The sequence below is a fragment of the Sapajus apella genome, unplaced genomic scaffold (assembly GCF_009761245.1).
Source record: "Sapajus apella isolate SASKATOON/1434 unplaced genomic scaffold, GSC_monkey_1.0 scaffold38, whole genome shotgun sequence".
NCBI classification, from domain to species: domain Eukaryota; kingdom Metazoa; phylum Chordata; class Mammalia; order Primates; family Cebidae; genus Sapajus; species Sapajus apella.
This window is the reverse complement of record NW_022436978.1, coordinates 17430054-17450236: the sequence shown is the minus strand read 5'-3', so window position 1 is coordinate 17450236 and position 20183 is coordinate 17430054. Positions and strand designations below refer to the sequence as shown.

Genomic DNA, 20183 nt, shown 5'->3' with positions numbered 1-20183 from the left:
GGCCAGGCTGGTCTTGAACTCCTGACCTCGTGATCCACCCGCCTCAGCCTCCCAAAGTGCTGGGATTACAGGCACGAGCCACTGCATGCAGCTAATGTATTTTTTAGTAGAGCCAGGGTTTCACCATGTTGGCCAGGCTGGTCTCGAACTTCTGACCTCAGGTGATCCACCCACCTCAGCCTCCCAAAGTGCTGGGATTGCAGGTGTGAGCCACTGCACTTGGCAAATACTTAATTCTTCTAAGAGGCTATGTAATGACCTTAAAGGTATTACCACTGCCTGAGGCATTGGGAACTATCTTCACGGCTAGTTTGTAAGTCACATAAAAACACTGAACTCCTTACTTTAACATGTATTATACACCTTGGCCATGTGTATAACAAGCAAGAACACACTTTTCAAATACATACATACAGGTAAAGACACCAGTCAGGGGCTGATAGATGAGGGGACTCTCAGAAAAAAGATCATCAAACTATAGAATCAGCCAGAAGGGACTAGCGGCAGCCATCCTGCCATCAATGTGCTGGCAGATGTCCATTCAGAATCCATTTGTTCCACTCTAATAGAAACGGACTTGCTGCTGAACAAGGCAGCCCCATCCACTGCTGGGCACCTCCTGAGTGGTTACCTCCCCGGACGCTTCTTAACAGTCCTCATAAACAGAAGGCAGATTCCAGAACTGGACGTCGTGCTCCTGAAGGTTACTTAGTGAAAGGAAAACAGCTGCCTTGCTCTGAACACTGTATTTCTACTCCACCTAGCATGCCCCTACTGTCTACCAGCACTGGACGCAGTTCTCGATGAGGTTAGGGTCCACCAACAGCCAACAGCCCATCTTTTTTACTTAGATTAAGTATCTGTGTGCTTGTTTTTAAATATCTGCTTCTTAAATTTCACCTGTTGAAGGCCCACTGGTTCAGCTTGTGTTGGCATCTTTCTGAACGCCCATCTGTGCTATTTCTCCTAGCTTTGTTGGCACTTACATATTTGACAGAGCTGGGACTGGCATCCAGCCATCCTGCCTCCCAGCTTACCCTCAGGTCACAAAACACTTCACCAGTGAAGCCACAGAGTAGAGTGGGCAAAGGTGGAGCTCTCGGTGGTAATTTAACATTGTCTCTTGTGAAAGCCTCATGACCAGGCTGAAAAATCATAGGCAGAATGAGAACATACACAGAGGGCTCTGAAACTGAATTATTCTTAACTGGCTGTGTTTTAACTGGGAGAAATCACCATTTTCCCAGGTCTCAATTTCCTCATCAGTGAGATGAGGTTATGGGTTGAAACCTCTAAGATCTCTTTTGAACACAAAGATTCTATGATATTGTGTCCTACAATACTAGACACTAGTCCTAGTACCTAATGTGCTCAAAAAGCCAAGTGTGTGAATGATAAGACCCAAAGAAGGCAAAGTCCTTCCACTACACGCACACACAAAGTCTTTAAACTCACTTTGAACACTTTGAGAAAACGCTTTGACCCAGGCATACATTTTAATGAATTTAATGTAGGTAAGAACTTCATTCATCTTCTGGACACGTTCATCTGTGGCGGCCACGCATTTTCTCCTGAAATATGCCGTGAGCCGTGATGCAAACATCTGAAAGGAAAAGCGATGCCATGCCAGATTAAAGCTCACTCAAACTCGAGAACTGCGTGATCCGCTTAAGGTCATTCTAAATAAAATGAGCATATAATCCTGTTTGCTAGGATGGGCCAAATGTTATGTAGCTGTATTGCCTTTAATGAAAGTGACCTACTGAATTGTAATAAAATGTTACTGAATTCTTATCTCTTTGTAAGGCAAGGAAGACAAATAACTATTTGCTCTCGACAGTGACCACAGGTACTGAGTGCTCCAAAGGGGAGGCAGGAAGGCCACATCACTTGGCAGCAACTCCATCGCAGTGACTCAAACACTCCTACGTAAGTGGGACAGGGCTCACCTGCTAGCCTTCTCATTCAGACCCTTTTTCATGCAAGTGACACCTTACCTCCTCTCAAGTCAAAATTCTGTCCCCATGGAGCAAACACTGTCTAGCTCTAGATTTAATCTGCTTTGAGGAAATTTCCAATCAGAGATGTGAGACCTCAGCAATGCCTACTATAACCCAATGGAATTAACTCATCTCTTAAGGAGAAGCTGCCAAGATTCAGCAAGGAGGCTTACTCACCATTGCTGGATAAAAGAGGATAAAAACAGCTGATCCCAGGAAGCCTGTTGGTCCCAGAATAATTACATTATAAATCATGCCTAAGATGGCAACCACAGGTCCTCCAGCCAGCAGGCTGCCAACGGCTGCTGCCTCAAACATCCTCTGCCCGTCGTTGGAGCAAATGTTGATGAGCTGTAAGATACAAAGAGTAGTGAGGGGACCCTGCGAGGACACGGGTCATTTGTCTCAGGAGGAAGATAAAGGACAAGGCACGGCCCTAGAGGATCGAAGCTCAAGCTAGGAAGTTGCTCTTGGCTGTGAAGCAAACACCCCTCACTCACCTCACCCAGGGATTTCTCTTTAATGTTCTTTAACTTAAGGATCTTCTTAAACGCCATGGTGAGGATGGCCCCCCGCAAGCGGACACCGGTTCGGTAATTCAACGCCCAAGTCAGTGCAAGCGACCAAGACCGCACGATTTCTGTCAGAAGGAGGCCCAGGACTAACAACAAGCTGTACTGCAGGTTAGACTCTGTTGCCTGGGTATACTCCAAGAGGTGTTTCACCATGAAGGCCTACAGGGAGAAACACACACCGCTGTCAGCGTCTCCACGACATTCGCACACAATGCTGTAGTTTTATGTTAAGTTAGAAAGAGTAGGCAGCTCTACTCAGGGACCAGTATGCAAGCAAAGGAAAACTTTGGAGGACCCGATTATGACAAGCCGCCTGCAGTAGTAATTTACTCAGGGCATTCTGCAGGAGCTAGGTCTAATTGAAAACTTTCTTCCTTATAGGACACCATCAAAACCATTACTCTTTCTAATGTAACATAAACCTATCCATGAGCTGAAATTAACTCTAAACACATGGTCATTCAAAAGTATAGCTTTGACCTTATTCCAGTATCTCCACACATGGATACATTTCTTTACATGAAATTAAGACCTTTTTTTGGATTGTTTCAAACGTGCTTATTTGATAAAAAGGAACAGTGTACCTACAGTTGTACTGGGGAAGAGTGAGAAGTGCATTTGCAAAACATTCCTGAAAATAAACATCAGCAGTTTAATAGTACAGAAGAGAGCAAACAAAGCAGGCTATCAAAAATCCAGAGACCCTCCCATGGGCCCGCCCCACTCCCGACTCCCTCCCAAAAATGAAAACATGTTACCTCAGGTAGCATATGTCTAACACCACCTGCAGAGGGAAGGCAGCCAGCCCCCAAGAACCACCGAGTGCACCTCCAGCTGAGGTCCTGCAACGCCGGAGCACACACTCACACAAGGCACATTCAGCAACAGTATTAAATAACCAGGAAGCGGGAAGGAATGTACTTTTATTGAAAATGAAAAAATATAAAAGCACCATCTTCAAAGAGCATCTCACAAACACTGTACAGCAGGTGAAGCATTGCAGTAACATACATTGGAACATACAGAGTCGAGTTATACAGGACTAGCCATCTAACAGGTCATCTGGCCTCCGACGGCTGTTTAACGACACACAGTAGAAATAGAGAATAGAACCCATATCTGCTTCCAGAGTCCAAAGTAGTATACCAGGCTGACAGCACTCAATCAGTGAGGGCTCTTGAGGTTGCAATGATTCTGCAATGGAGTAGGTTCTCTAGGAAAAAAGACCTTGCTGCTAAGGAAAGAGAATTAAAAACAAAACAAAACGAAAAACTCCCCCAAAGAGGTACTGTGCTCAAAATGGCTGGTGCTGGCGGTGCACTAAGCTGTGAGGAATTACCTCTGCTCGGGACAGAACAAAAATCCTAGGCCTCAAGGAAAAACTGCTGGCATCCTTCCAAGTCTTTTCAAGTCCTTGCATCTAAAAATCAATCTTGACAAAAATGAAACAAAACAAACCACAACAAAAGAAAGCCAAACCAATCCCCCACCCTAAAGGAAGAAAAAATTAACGTGGAGCCCATCCACCCCTACCCAGGTTCCTCATAGCAAAGGTGACTGCAGCTGTAAGTCAGAGCTGAACGACAGACAAAAATGGAGGCCGGACACAACGGTCCGGAGGGAGCTACGCTGAATTCCAGACCCAGACTCTCTCTGGGTTAATTTCTTGTTTTTCCTGAGATTAAATTAATACCAGATGTCCACTAGGTCCTAGGAGATCCCCACCCATCAGGTTTTTGCCAAGTCCCAGAAAATAACCTGATCATATAGAGACTTCAGATTCCAAGAACTACTGTATTCCATCTCTCCCCTCCCTCAGACTGTTAGGGTTATATCCATTGCTTGGGTCACCACTGTTTCCAGCCGGGTTGCTGGTTTACTAGCAAGAAGATTGGCTTCTTTTCCAGTATGCAATCCAAAATGTGGAACTGAGTCATGGGGCCAAACCCCCTTTTCCTCACGTGAAGCAACTCAGTAAGACGCGGTGCAGTGAAGCCTGTTCCCACGCACCTCGGCACTGATGGAGCAGTCTCCAAAGGAAGGCTGAAAGGACAGCAGGTGGTTGCCTTGGGCTCCTTCCTCCCCATACCTTTAGAGTGCCATTTTTCAGCACTGGCTAATAGCATCAGCACCTCCCAGAGGGGAGGAGCAGGGAAGGTAAGAGACATAGTGAATGTTTATACTATTCGAAACTTTCAAAGGGGGGGAGAAAAAGGAAACAGCAGATTAAAGAAGTTCCAACACATTGGGTTTTTTAAAAGCAATGACATTTCAAACCACTTTTTAGGAGATATAATGAAAAAAAAAGGTTTTCATGAAAAATCCAACCAAAATTTTAGTCTTTAAAAAGTTACAAATTTATCATTTTAAATCTAAACAAACTGGAAGAAAACTTGAGACTGTTAGCATAGCTGTCTGGCTGTGGAAAGCATTCCCAGTGAATAAACATTACCTTACCTGAACTCTTGGCGAGAGATTCCGCCCAGCTTGACTCTCTCATTCTGACCGCAGAATACAGCCATCCTGAAAATTCTAAAGAACAGCTTCTGTCACTGGTACCACTACAGAGAGACTCCCCCCAAATCCAGATCCTGACAGCACCAAGCAAGCTGCAGGTGGAGAGAGGTTGGAAGGGTGGGAAACTTACCTCTCTAAGGGTTTTACACTGTTCTTTCCCCAAAAGGCCCTCGAGCAGAGTTAGCATTCACCAAGAGATGGCACTGCAGGAGGTGGCCATCTCTTGCAGCTCTACGGTGTGATGCTAATTTTTTATACACAGATCATAGGTCAGGCCTGGTCTTTTAGAACTGTCTTAATCCAACAAGGCCCCAGGGCATCTCTGTCGGTGTAGGAATGTGGCCACGTGTGTTGGGTCAGGGCCATACTGTTAGAGACTGCGGTACCCCATGAACACTATGGCCCCCGGCACCCTCTACATACAGCACTAGTGCACTGGTCTCACCAAAGCCTTGGATCATCTTGGTGCATAAATGTCAGCATCGGCTGGCCAGCAGGTGAAAACAAACACAACAATCTGATTGTGTTTCATTTGTTCTGTGTATGGCTACCAAGGTTCAGTGAAACCCGAGCGGGGACAAGAAATAATAATGCTGTATTTGGGGAGGCCGTATGTGGGCGGTCTGTTCTCACATAGGTTTCTGTGAGAACAGATTACGCCAGTTTGAAAGTCGTGCCAGATTAGAAAACTTGCAGAAATCTAAAATGGGTGTTCCTCAAAAGGATTTAAGTCCACAGACAGGAGGTTTACTCACTGCTAGTATTAAACCGGCCTGGTTTTTCAATTTCCAATTAAAAAGAAATGGATCAGAACTGGAGTTCCAAAAACGAAGTCTGTATTGCTTATACTTTTAAAGCTATAAAAGAGACTGTGGATGGGTCTATTGCTTTCTCAGTTCTAGGACAGAATCCCATGAAATAACACTGGCCTTAAGGTGCCCTTCCCTGAAAAGGCAGAGAGGAGAAAAAGCATGCTGCTGCTTTCCTGTTAAAGGAGGGCTCTTAGCTTTCCCTGGCATCTAGAACAGTTTCCTAGAGATTAGTATCCCAGTGTTCTGCACCATGAATGAGAGATTGAGGAATATACTGATGTTCAGGGGAGTGACTGTAACGCCACCAAGCTGAAGATGCATAAGTAACTTTAAAAAAAAAAAAAAATCCCAACAATCCATGGAATTTTTTCTAGAGGGGAGCCAATGAAGTTTTTGCATTGGCCAAATGGAATCAAGAAAGCCCACGATCGCTTTGTTCAGAAAGCCTCCATATGGTGCTACCCAGATGAATGAATTCTATGAGATCGGAGCAGCCACCAGCCCTGTAGTGAAACAATGACAGAAGCTCTTCTTGGGGGAAGCTGGCTCTATGAAAATGTTTGCCATTTTGGTAAATAACATAATACAACACAACGTAACATAACGTTTCAGTTACATGGTCCTTCTTACTTAAAACTTTTAAATAAAGTATGTTAGTTGGTCAATTATTAATAATATAGAAACCCAACACCAGAAAAGTAGTGCTCTCTGCTTCAGAAAAGAGATCAAAACTTTAACAAGAGGCCATCAAACATTAAAAAAAACAAAAACAAAAACAAAATTGCAAATTAGTTTTACCTAATCGCCATGCATCTTAGGCACATACTTACCAAAACCATGAACCTCCGGCTTACCCACACACGGAAAATGCACAGTACAAGCAGTACTACTGCTCCGATGCCTCAAGGCAAATGTGTAGAGAATAGATTTAATCAAGGTCTCAAGTGTAAGGCAGCACAGCAGGCGTAAGAAACAGGTGCCCAGGAAACAGACTGAACGTCAAAGGCTCTCTTATCTACTCTGCATCAGTACAGACTGGGGGAAACCACGGCTGCCACCCCAACGCTTGCCACACAGTCACACTGTAAGCCAGACTTAAACAGACTCCAGGTCAGACTCTAAAAACCTCGACCGTCCTCTAGTTTTCTCAGGGCTTATTTGCCACGGACCCGCCAAACGCGTGATAACTGCCTCTAGGCACTCAGTATGTCCCCGGCGCCTGGCTCACCAGTCCGGGCCACACGGCGTGCTCTCGTCCACTCACAGCACTGCGAGACACATCTGCCTGCACCAACTGTCATTCCATGTCAACACACAACCGAGAAGCACAGTCCTGTGCAGAGCTGGAATCCACTCCGTTTCACCCCCGCCCAGGACATCCAGCCAGTTACACGTCTTCTCTGGCAACGCTGCCCTTACATCCTTCCAGCTGTTGCCAAGCCACCATTCGCTCCAAAATCCATCAACCCCTTTCAACAGACCTGAAAGCATCTCTAAGACTGCTACCTAGCCCAAAGCTGAGCACAACCCCTGCAACAGAATCAGAGTGTTAGAGCAGGCCGTGGCCGGGCCCCTGGAGACTGTCGGAAAGGATGGTTAGAACTTACTGGTCCACTGAAGCCAGCCAGCTGCGTGATCATCAGGCACACGATGGACAGGATGAGCCTGGTGCGGCAGAAGATCCACACAACCCTTCGCAGGGAAGCAGCGTCTGGCCCAACTTCATTCAGCTCTTCTTGCCACAGTCTCTCTAGTCTTAACAAGGGCACATGTCCTCGTTACACATCTCCCCGGGAGGAAGGGCACACCTAGCTCCCCGCCTGGCACCACTTTTTGTCTCCAGGTTTTGCCACCACTCACACAAGTCTCTCCTTTACAATTATGTACATGGTCTTCACCTTCCGGGAAAAAATACCCTTCCTGGGGAACTTCACATTTACCCTGTCTAGGGAGCCTCTCAGGATACAGAAAATGATGAGAGCAAAAGCCTTCCTTTCCACCCAGGAAAATTCTCCCTGAATGCAATTTATTTGTGAATAAGAACTTCCTTTCTCAGGGGCCCTCAACCCTTTCTGAAGGTTCCTGTGGTAAAATGTAAAGTTGTAAACTAGATTTTAATCATGACAATCAGCTACCACAAAAATGTATTCTGTCACAAGGCAGCAACATAATCTCCCTGCAGACTCAGGAAGAGAAGCGGGGCTGAGAGAGAGAGAGAAAGCCCGTGGTTAAAACAGGATCAAAGGTGAAATAGGAGATAAAGCAAAAGAGCAAAGAGAAAGTCATCCCCAGGCCGCCCCCCTCCACTGGACAGCTCAGCTCTTTAGAGACACGGAGCTGTGGACTTCACACTCCTAGCTCAGGCCCTGCCCACCTGGCATGGGGGAGATGAGAATGGACCAGAGGCGCCTACCTTCTGCAGTTCACGTCAGAAGACTCGTGCTTGGACAGAGACCATACATCTTCCATCGAGAGCTCCCCCTTCTTGTGGGCCACACGAGCCAGAGAAGAAAGCCATGAAAAAGTCATACAGGAGAAAAGCCCAGCATTGTCCACTGGGTGCTGGTGTCTAAGGAGAGAAAACCGAAATCACAAAGCTGTCAATACGCACGGAGAGGGCAGCCCGTATTTAAAAGACACTGTTTAGGCTGGGCGCGGTGGCTCACGCCTGTAATCCTAGCACTTTAAGAGGTCAAGGTGGGCACATTACTTGAGGTCAAGAGTTCGAAACCAGCCTGGCCAACATGGGGAAACCCCGTCTCTACTAAAAATACAAAAATTAGCTGGGTGTGGTGGCGGGCGCCTGTAATCCCAGCTACTTGGGAGGCTAAGGCAAGAGAATGGCTTGAATCCGGGAGGCAGAGGTTGCAGTGAGCTGAGATCATGCCACTGTATTCTAGCCTGGGTGACAGAGGAAGACTCTGTCTCAAAATTCAAAAAGACACTGTTTAGTGAACAGAGCTCTTGACTAAAGACAGGTCTCCCCAGCCGATCTAATCTTAGCCTGAATGTTCAAATATGCCTCTGATGTTTCCCTGTCATCACACAGCATGGTGTCTTACTTGGAAGTAGTCCGGATGGGCTTCAGAGCACTCAAGCCGTGATGGTACTTTCCCTTGGGATGCTCCTCGTCCAGGATTCTGAGCTGAGAGTGCATGGAGACATCCAGAGAGAGACCCTCAGCTCGGGCTGCTGTTTCCAAGGCATCTTGGCATTCCACCTGTTCCAGCAGATAGGGAGAAAGTCAACAGCACAGGGAATACACAGGCGAGAGGCAAAGGGAACTGATGGAATGGCTCACATTGCAAACTGGCCTCATCTGAATTGAGAAGTCCCAAGGCTCAGGAGGTTAAACACTGACTTTGTAATTTGAACCCACTGGGGAACATTAAGCTAGATATTTTAAAATTTTAAACTTTTTTTTAAAGCATCTTTAAGTTTTACAGAAAAACTGAGCAGATAGTACAGAGTGTTCCCATATACCTCCGAACCTCCCCGTCCACCCCATCTGTTTTCCCTATTATTAACATCTTCTATTAGTGTAGTGCATTTGTTACAACTGATGAGCCAATATGAATTCATTATTAACTGAAGTCCACAGGTTACATTAGGGTCCACTCTTTGTTTTTGCTTTTTTTTGAGACAGAGGAGTCTCACTCACCCAGGCTAGAATGCAGTGGCGTGATCTCGGCTCACTGCAACCTCCACCCCTGGGGTTCAAGTGATTCTCCTGCCTCAGCCTCCTGAGTAGCTGGGATTACAGGTGCCTGTCTCCACACCCAGCTTTAGTAGTGAGGGGGTTTCACCACCTTCGTCAGGCTGGTTTTGTACTCCTCACCTTGTGATCGGCCCACTTTGGCCTCCCAAAGTGCTGGGATTATAGGTGTAAGCCACTGTGCCCGGCCCTGTTTTGTTTTGTTTTTGAGATGGAGTCTTGCTCTGTTGCCCAGGCAGGAGTGCAATGGTGTGATCTTGGATCACTGTAATCTCAGTTTCCTGGGTTCAAGCAATTCTTACGCCTTGGCCTCCAAGTAGCTGGCGTTACAGGTGTGCGTCACCATGCCTGGCTAATTTTTGTATTTGTAGTAGAGACGAGGTATCACCATGTTGGCCAGGCTGGTCTCAAAATCCTGAGCTCAAGGTGATCCACCCTCCTTGGCCTCCCAAAGTGCTGGGATTACAGGCGTGAGCCACCATGTCCGGCTTAGGGGCCACTCTTTGTGTTGTACTTTCTAAAATTTACGTTTTTATTACCAAATGTTTTAACTTCTGTTTTCCAATATGGATTGAGAGTCAATTAATTCACTACTAACTACAAATCTGATTGCCCATTTTCTATGACAAAAATTTCCATCAGCCCCAGTTAAACAGTCCTGCCAAGCAGGAAGAGCCTGGATGTATACATGCCTCCCCTGCCTCATCAGCAGCATGGAGAACAGAACGCGAGTTCGCATCCTGACTGCACAGCTGAAGAGCTCCAGAATGCACTTCCTGCAGTGTGCAGCAGAGGCACTCATGAGCTGAAACATAAAGTTACATGTACTTACTAATTTAGAAAGCGTATAAATATTCACAAATTAGATTAACAAAAGTGCATCCAAGAGTGCATTCTCAGTCTGACGGTAGCAGAAGAGGGTAGGTCAAGAATCTTAACACGCCTATCCCCATTTACTCTAAAAGTAATTCAAAAGTTTATACTTTTTTTTCTGTTGTAGAAGCAGAAGTTTCATTTTCCTCAATTTTCCCGTTTTCCTTTTCTGTCTTAGCAGTGAAAGTCACATTATTACAAATATTTCCAGCAACTATTGTGAAACAGTAAAAAACAGACCTCAGCTGGGCATGGTGGCTCACGCCACAATCCTGACACTCTGGGAGGCCAAGGCAGGAGGATCAATTGAGAGGCGTTCGAGGCCGCCCTGAGCAACATAGCAACACACCATCTCTACAAAAAGTAAAAAAATCAGCCAGGCATGGTGATGCATGCCTGTAGTGCCAGCTAATCAGGAGTGGAGGCAGGAGGATCACTTGAGCCCACGAGTTGGAGGCTGCAGTGAGCTATGATCATACCACTGCACCCCAGCCTGGGTGGCAGAGCAAGACTGTCTCTAAAAGAAGGAATAAAGCAAGGGGAATAGATCCCCATATCAAGAAAAAGCTAAGTGGTTTAGCACCTAACACACCAAGCCTTGTAGAAAACAGTCTATTTTTATACATCACCTCTTCTCCCACCAAAGAATAGAGGCAACTTAAACAGTAACAGAACTGAAAGGGTAGAATTTTGCATACAGGGTCAGCTGGATGCCTGGGCAGATCAAACACGATAGCTTTAGTTCACAGCACAGTTAAGTATCTTTGGGTAACTTCTTGGTATTAGGAAGGCACATAGCCCTGCAAAGCACACAGTCAGACCAGTTTCAAGAGAATAATAATACATGACAAGAGTCAACAACAAGAAACACAGTCGCTCTCATGTGAAGCCCTTACGATACGGCCAACACTTGATTTAGTGGTTAGGGACTACGGCACTTAATAATGAAATGAGGACTGCTGAGATTCAAGTACATTACAAAGGTTTTTCTTACTTATAAGCTGCATATAACCACAAAGAGAAGGAAAAAAACTACTGGGTTGAGAAAGGAGAAAGATACACTAAAAATACAGGCACACCTACTCTGAGTGAGTAGAATCCGGGAATTCGTACAGAGTATGTACAGAATGTTACAGGGACCAACCTCATTTGAATATCCAAAGCTTCAGAAGACAAAAGATTTGTAAAATGCCACTTCAAATATATATTGGCTATCTGCCAAAATGGAATATATGCTGGGCCATAAAGCAAACCTCAACAAATCTCAAAAGACCAACATCATGTACACATGCACCCTGACCACTTTAGAATTTAATTAGAGCTCAGTAACAAAGATTTTTAAAATCTCCAAATGCTCAGAAGTTATGCAATATACTTCTAAGTAATGTAAGCAAAAGAAGACATCAAACAGCCCTGACAATGTGTACCTATATAATCTCAACTTCCCAGGGGGCTTGAGGTGGGAGGATTGCTTGAGCTCAGGAGTTTGAGGCTACAGTAAGCTATGATCTCACCACTACACTCCAGGCTGGGCAACAGAAGGAGACTCTCTTTAAATAAATAAATAAATAAATAAAGACAGAAGGAGACTCTCTTTAAATAAATAAATAAATACATGAAATACATTAAATGGAAACTAGAACACAATCTGCGTTCAACAGAACAAAACTGCACCACATCAACATCTCTGGGACGCAGCTGCAACAGCAGAGCGAAATTCTCATCTCTTTAAAGGCATGTGTTAGAAAAGAAAAAAAAGACGAAACTCAATGCTTTAAGCTAGGGGTTGACAAACATTTTCTGTAAAAGGGCCAGATGTAAATATTTTAAGTTTTGTGGGCTAAGAGGCAAAATCAAAGATATTAAGTAGGTACTCCTATTACAAGAGAAAACAAATCTCCACAAAATGTTGACACAACTCAGATTATAATAATTGAGTACAATTTTTTGTAACACAGATCTCCTGATGAGAAGAATGAAAATCTTTTAGGGGGGAATAACATTTCATGTGTACATGATGTCAGACTTTTGAGATTTGTTGAGGTTTGCTTTATGGCCCAGCGTATATTCCATTTTGGCAGATACCCAATGTATATTTGAAATGTTATTCCCCCATAACTATTTATAATTATTTTAACTGGGTTTAAAATAGTTTTCCCTTTCATCAAAATTGATTGCAAATCTTCATCTATGAATGCTGATTTGAAATAAGATTCTACAATTCTACTTTCGCAAATGTCTTCATGAAGGTACTGCTGGGCTGGGTGCAATGGCTCACTCCTGTAATCCCAGCACTTTGGGAGGCCAAGGCAGACAGACCACCAGAGGTCAGGAGTCTGAGACCAGCCTGGTCAACATGGTGAATTCCTGTCTCTACTAACCATACAAAAATTAGCAGGGCGTGGAGGTGCACACCTGTAGTCCCAGATACTTGGAGGCTGAGGTGGGAGGATCTCTTGAACCAGGGAGGCAGAGATTGCAGTGAGCTAAGATCATGCCAGGCGGGTGGATCACGAGGTCAAGAGATCGAGACCATCCTGGTCAACATGGTGAAACCCCGTCTCTACTAAAAATACAAAAAAATTAGCTGGGCATGGTAGCTCACGCCTGTAGTCCCAGCTACTCAGGAGGCTGAGGCAGGAGAATTGCTTGAACCCAGGAGGTGGCGGTTGCGGTGAGCCGAGATAGCGCTATGGCACTCCAGCCTGGGTGACAAGAGCGAAACTCCATCTCAAACAAAACAAAACAAAACAAAAAAAACATCATGCCACTGCACTCTAGCCTGGGCAACAGAGCAAGACCCTGCCTCAAAAAAAAAAAAAAAAAAAAAAGATAGGAACTGCCAAATACTGAGCTAAATCCATTAATATAATTCATGAATTAAAGGCTTTTAATTGAGCCTTTTATCTCTTGGAAGACATTATAGAATTCTATTAGATTCTTCTCTTGGCATTTATCTTTATCAGGTCATTACACGGCAGATTAATCACTTCCAATTGAAAGTCATGTGGAAGCTACTAAATGCTACAGTTAAATGGATTATTTTTATGTGGCAAAATATATATAACATAAAATTTGCCATTTTAGCCATTTTTAAGTGTACAGAATTCAGAGGCGTTAATTATATTCACAATACTATACAACCATTGCTACTATTTCCAAAATACATGGATCTTGAAATATGGAAATTTCCTGAACTGAAACAAATTGCTTCTCAGAGGACAAAAAAGAAAAAAAAAAAGAAATATGGAAATTTCCTTCATGTCACTGAGGTCTAAAAAACACTGCTGGAACTGTAATTTTGGTTTGAAAAATATATCCACTACAAATGTGTATTAGAATGGAAATCTCTTTCTTTTTTTGAGATGGAGTCTCATTCTGTCCTCCCCGCAACCCCCCCCCAGCCCAGGCTGGAGTACAGTGGCACAATCTTGGCTCACCACAACCTCCTCCTCCTGGGTTCAAGTAATTCTCTTGTCTCAGTCTCCCATGTAGCCAGGATTACAGGTGTTCGCCACCGTGACCAGCTAACTTTTGTATTTTTAGTAGAGATGCCATTTTGGCCAGGCTGGTCTCACACTCCTGACCTCAAGTGGAGATCTCACTTCTTGTTTAACTTTTGACAGTATGAGAAGTATATAAAGCACCTTGACATTATTTATGATTCAAATATTAGGTTGTCATGGGAATTACTTGACCACAGTACAATTTTACATTCCCACTTGCAATGCATGAGACATCTAGTTTCCCCACATCCTCACCAGTACTTGGTATTGGCATTATTTTTTATTTTAGCCATTCTAATTGGTCTGGCATAGTATCTTATTGTGGTTTTAATTTGTACTACCCTAATAGTGAATGAACAGTGTTTGCTATCTATCTGTAATTATAAGTCACCCCTACATTCTTTTTGCTGAAGTGTCTGTTCAAGTCTTTTGCCCATTTTCCACGTGTGTTTGTGTGTGTGTGGTGGCAATCCTCCCTCTTTGGTCTCCCAAAATGCTGAAATTACAACTTATTTTCCAAGTGAATTTTTTTTTAGTGTTGAGTTTAGCAAGCTCCTTACTCTGAAGTTCTTTTTTTTTTTTTTTTTTTTGAGACGGAGTCTCGCTCTTGTTACCCAGGCTGGAGTGCAATGGCGCGATCTTGGCTCACCGCAACCTCCGCCTCCTGGGTTCAGGCAATTCTCCTGCCTCAGCCTCCTGAGTAGCTGGGATTACAGGCACGCACCATCATGCCCAGCTAATTTTTTGTATTTTTAGTAGAGACGGGGTTTCACCATGTTGACCAGGATGGTCTCGATCTCTTGACCTCGTGATCCACCCGCCTCGGCCTCCCAAAGTGCTGGGATTACAGGCTTGAGCCACCGCGCCCGGCCACCTCTGAAGTTTTTTGTCATGTGATTTGCAAATATTTTTTCCCATTTTATGGCCATGTTCCATCTTCTTAGTTAGAACCATTCACACAGCAAAAGTTTGTAATTTTGAAGTCTAATTTACCAATTTTTTTCTTTCACAGTTATGCTTTTAATGTCATGCCTAAGAACTCTTCTTCCAACCCTAGGTCATGAAGATTTTCTCCTATGTGTTCTCTTAAAAGTTTTATAGTTTTACATTTAACTCTATAGTTCATTTTGGGTTAATTTTTGTATAAAGTGTAACGTTTAGGCAAAGGTTCACTTTTTTGCCTATAGATGTCCAATTATTCCAACACCGTGTGTTGAAAAGATTATCATTTCTCTAGTAAGGTGCTCTGTATTTATGTCGAAAAGTTGGCCACAGCTGTATGCGTCTATTTCTAGACTCTACTTCATTGATCTATTTGTCTGTCCCTCCACCAATACTACTGACTTGATTACTGTAGCTATAAACTAAGTCTTAAAATAGGATAGTGTGATGCCTTCAACTTTATCCTTCCTTTTCAAAATTGTTTTAGCTATTCTAGTTCTTTTGCTTTTCTAGGGGAACCAAGTTCAAGAGTTAGAAGGGTTTTATAAACATCTTTCGATATTTGAGAAGCATGGGAAGAAAAAAACTTAGCACGCAATCCATCAGTATGTTTATATGAGCATGGCATATTAGTATCAATAGGAAACCATAATCTTCACATCTTTTATTCATTCTTTCAACAAATAACTTACTGAGTGCCTCTTATGTGTTAAGACTATTTCAGATGGTGAGAACCCAAAAAATGCCAATTCCTATGTGTATAACACAGTCATTTCATTTTCTTCATCTCTAAAATGCTTAGTGACAGTTTTCACTAAAACCTATACATAGAAAAGTAAATAGGGTCAGGCACGGTGGCTCACACCTGTAATTCCAGCACTTTGGGAGGCCAAGGTGGGCAGATCACCTGAGGTCAGGAGTTGGAGACCAGCCTGACCGAAGTGGAGAAACCTCGTCTCTACTAAAAATACAAAATTAGCCGGGCGTGGTGGCACATGCCTGTAATCCCAACTAATCGAGAGGCTGAGGCAGGAGAGTCACTTGAACCCGGGAGGCGAAGGTTGCAGTGAGCTGAGATTGCACCATTGCACTCTGGCCTGGGTAACAAGAGCGAAACTCCGTTTCAAAACAAACAAACAAACAAAAAACAAAGTAAATGAACTTAATACATTTTTTTAAATCCTCTCATTGCATGGTTTTTGTTCCTTTTACTATATATAACTATGTCATGTTTCACTGCCTCCTAGGTAGTAAGTTACTTTCTATATTGGAAAATGCCAAATTCAAAGGCTTATTTGAAAAAGATTCAAATGAAAGCTGCCAGGCAAGGCTTCACTCCCCAGGTTTCTCATGAGTACTGTGGTGGCAGTACTGATGCTCTGCAGTACTGATGCTCTGCAGTGCTGATGGCAGAGACTCAGGCTCTTGTGCTGCCTTTGACTTTAGAACCATAAAAATGGCTGAAATAGCACTAATCCTCAGAATTCTCATGTAACAAGTCATAGTGTAGAAATTCTCACAGTAAGAGTGTGGAGAAGCCTATATTGTTGATCAAAAAGAATCCAACCTTGCTACTCTAAGCAACAGTTTCCAAGTCACATCCTGTCCCTGAATTCTTTCCTAAACGTTTTCCCAAATTGTCAATCTTTTTGTCATATCTTTACACATTGCCCAAGTCAGGAAAATGAAACATCTGACGGAAATACAGGATATGATGCAGGATCTTCTCCGTTGAAGGAAACACTGTCCCATTCCATATCTGCACCCAGCTCCTTCAGAGATAGGTCTCTCAAAACAATAAGCAAAAGATATTCAGCTGTGGGCACTCACTCTCACATGTTATCATAAATAAAACAAGAAAAAACAATTATCTTATGCCAACAAAACTATTTTTTCTTATGGCCTTAAACTATGAACATCTCCACAGGTGGAATTTTCCCACAGCTGGAGGCCACAGTAAATACAGTGATTTCAAACATGAATCTTAGAAGACAGATACAGATTTAAGTTTCAGTTTACTCGTTTTTAGGATGGTGCATGTACCTACCACAGAGGGATGAGAGGAATTAATGGAATAATGAAAAGTGCTTAGCAAAATACTGGGTGTATAATAAATATTTAATCCCAAGTTAGCTATATTATCCCAATTTACCTAGCCAACAAATCTTAGGGTCTGTCTCAATTATTTCTTCTTTCCTTTAGTTTTCCCTGAGTCTTTCCAGGTTGGGGAATTCATCTCCTTCCTCCTATGTCTTCCCTGCACCTATACCACCACAGTAGGGTGCTTCTGGTAAGAGCTCCCAGAGGGCAAGCTGTCTTCCTCTTGTTTATATCCCCGGCCTCTGGCATGGTATAGAGTTTGGCACCTAGTATTCAAATGTCAACTGAAATACTTTCAAAATATCTTCTTGGCCGGGCAGTGGCTCACACCTGTAATCCCAGCACTTTGGGAGGCCAGGGCGAGCAGATCGCCTGAGGTCAGCAGTTCGAGACCAACCTGACCAACATGGAGAAACCCGTCTCCACTAAAAATACAAAATCAGCCGGGCGTGATGGTACATGCCTGTAATCCCAGCTACTCGGGAGGCTGAGGCAGGAGAACTGCTTGAACCTGGGAAGCAGAGGTTGGGATGAGCCCAGATTGTGCCACTGCACTCCAGCCTGGGCAACAAGAACGAAACTCTGTCTCATACACACACAAAAAAAAGAAGGAAAGAAAAGAAAAATACCTTCTTTTTCCCTTATATTCTACATATCATCAATTAATGCTACATGATATACCACTGAGGGGATCTTAACCACTCCACTTCTGTGGATATTCTCCAGCTATTTTGCTTATTATTGTTTTTGTTTGTCTGAGGGAGGATTTTGCTCTGCATTTTTGCTCTGTCACCCAGGCTGGAGTGCAGCTCACTGCACACATACCTCACTGTGGCTTTGACCTCCCAGCTAAAGCAGTCCTCCCACCTCAGCCTCCAGTGGCATCCACTACCACCGTGTCTGGCTCATTTTAATTTTTTGTAGAGACACGGTCTTACTATGTTGCCAAGACTGGTCTTGAGCTCCTGGACTCAAGCAATCAATCCTCCTGTCTTGGCCTCCTAAAGTGCTGGGATTATAGGTGTGAGCCACCACACCCAGCTTTTGTTTATTATCAACAGTGTAATAAACAATTCTAGGGTTTTTTTCCCTCCTTCTACATTATTTAGGATAAATTCTATCATTGGGATTACAGGATTTTAAAAATGTAGCTCCTTGCAATTAGACTTCTACCCAGTTTGCCCCAATTAACTTTATTACAGAATATGTGCTCCAGTATTATCACAAGAGAACTGCTATTAACTTTAGTACTTTCGGTTCTACTTTGTGGACCTCAGGTTGTCTTGACATTAGCAAGAAATAAAGGAAGCTATAGCAATCTTCCTTGTGTACAGCCAAATCTCATGACGAGTATGCATTTATAAAGGCAAGCTTTTCACTTAAAGGTAATTAAGATACAAATTAATGTATACAAATTAATTCATAACAGACCCACATAGCATGTACTATGTACCAGACACTGATTTAAATGGTTTACAGATATTAACTAATTTAATCCTCCTAACAACCCTTTGAGGTAGGTACTAGTATCCTCATTTTACAGCTAAGGAAACTGAGGCACAGTGATGTTAGGTCACAGCAGAGATTTCAACCCAGCCTTGAGCTAAGGCTCTTAATCACTATGCTCTGTGCCTGTCAAAAAAAAAAAAAAAAAAACAAGCAAATAAAAAAAAAAAAAACAAAAGTGTACAAAAAGTTCCCAGGTGTACCTCACAAACAGCTCTTATCTCTTCCCCAGGGTGAGTACCAGATTAAGATAAACGATGACTCAGCCAGACATGGAGGTTCACGCCTGTAGTTCCAGCACTTTGAAAGGCAGAGGTGGGCAGATCACCTGAGATCGGGAGTTCAAGACCTACCTAGCCAATATGGTGAAATCCCGTCTGTACCAAAAATACAAAAATTAGCCAGGCATGGTGGTGCATGCCTGTAGTCCCAGCTACTTGGGAGGTTGAGGCAGGAGAATCACTTGAACCCGGAAAGTGGAGGCTGCAGTGAGTCGAGATCATGCCACTGCACTCCAGCCTGGGCGACTGAACAAGACTCTGTTTCAAAAAAAAAAAAAAAAAGATAGTCTGGGTGTGGTGACTCATGTCTGTAATCCCAGCACTTTGAGAAGCCAAAGTGGGCGGATCACCTGAGGTCAGGAGTTTGAGACCAGCCTGGCCAACGTGGTGAAACCCCATCTTAAAAAAAAAAAAAAAGAAAAGAAAAAAAGATTTAAAAAAAAGATAAACAATGACTCCATCTCTGACTCTACTAACTTCATTATGAGCCAATGGCAGTTTCCAAAGTCAGTAACAATTACATAGTTAGAACGCAAGACTGTAAACATCACTAAATTACAAAAATGTACATCCCTAACTGCTTTTAAACCAAAGATGGGCAGATGCTAAAAGATGGGTACATTATAGACTTATATTGAAACATAAAATAAAAGCATCTTTACACTCACCTGCCACTAACTGCACAGATGTCTCCCACTTGTAACTAACTATGTGCCTGGATATCTAACTTCTCTTCCTCTCTAGGCTTCCTAAAAAAGCTCACCTGGCCGAGCATGCCAGGAAAAAAAAAAAAAAAGTATGTCTATTTAAAGGTAAAAATAAGTATTTTCTACCACAGCTAACATTAGTTAACTGTGAGTGAGTTGTCAACATTCTAAGGTTAAATGGATTGAAAATGGACATGGACCAAGAGAAAAGACTTAATATATTCAAACTATAAGAGCTTACTATACAAAAGCATAAATAATATAACAACGTAGGGAACCATGAGTCAGTGAATATTCTTGGGGCAAATAAATACCAGATTGGGCTGCGTGCAGTGGCTTACGCTTGTTATCCCAGCATTGGGAGGGCAAGGTGGGAGGATCACTTGAGCTCAGGAGTTTGAGACCAGCCTGGGCAACAAAGTTGAGAGCCCATCTACACACACAATTTTTTTTTTTTTTTTTGGGGACGGAGTTTCGCTCTTGTTACCCAGGCTGGAGTGCAATGGCGCGATCTCGGCTCACCGCAACCTCCGCCTCCTGGGTTCAGGCAATTCTCCTGCCTCAGCCTCCTGAGTAGCTGGGATTACAGGCACGCGTCACCATGCCCAGCTAATTTTTTGTATTTTTAGTAGAGACGGGGTTTCACCGC

General features: G+C 43.4%; 1 protein-coding gene and 1 long non-coding RNA gene across 8 annotated transcripts in view; both read right to left on the bottom strand.

Moving 5' to 3' along the window:
• Positions 1-20183, bottom strand: part of ABCC5 (ATP binding cassette subfamily C member 5) — a 95627-nt gene that overhangs the window by 56006 nt on the left and 19438 nt on the right. For 4 of the 7 annotated variants that reach the window (XM_032298447.1, XM_032298451.1, XM_032298449.1 and 1 more), the window contains exons 3-8: positions 8967-9124; positions 8318-8473; positions 7512-7659; positions 2501-2734; positions 2178-2351; positions 1456-1603 (exon numbers count right to left, since the gene is read on the bottom strand). In XM_032298447.1, the coding sequence (XP_032154338.1) occupies positions 1456-1603; positions 2178-2351; positions 2501-2734; positions 7512-7659; positions 8318-8473; positions 8967-9124 (1018 nt within the window). Of the gene's footprint in view, positions 1-1037; positions 1133-1455; positions 1604-2177; positions 2352-2500; positions 2735-3482; positions 5108-7511; positions 7660-8317; positions 8474-8966; positions 9125-20183 lie in introns of those variants that run through there. The other 3 variants (XM_032298453.1, XM_032298452.1, XM_032298450.1) reach the window with 3 other exon arrangements.
• On the bottom strand, positions 14516-15844 carry LOC116564953. Its single transcript, XR_004275170.1, has 2 exons — positions 14873-15844; positions 14516-14557 (listed from the first exon to the last, which is right to left on the bottom strand). It is a non-coding gene; the product is annotated as an uncharacterized LOC116564953 (long non-coding RNA).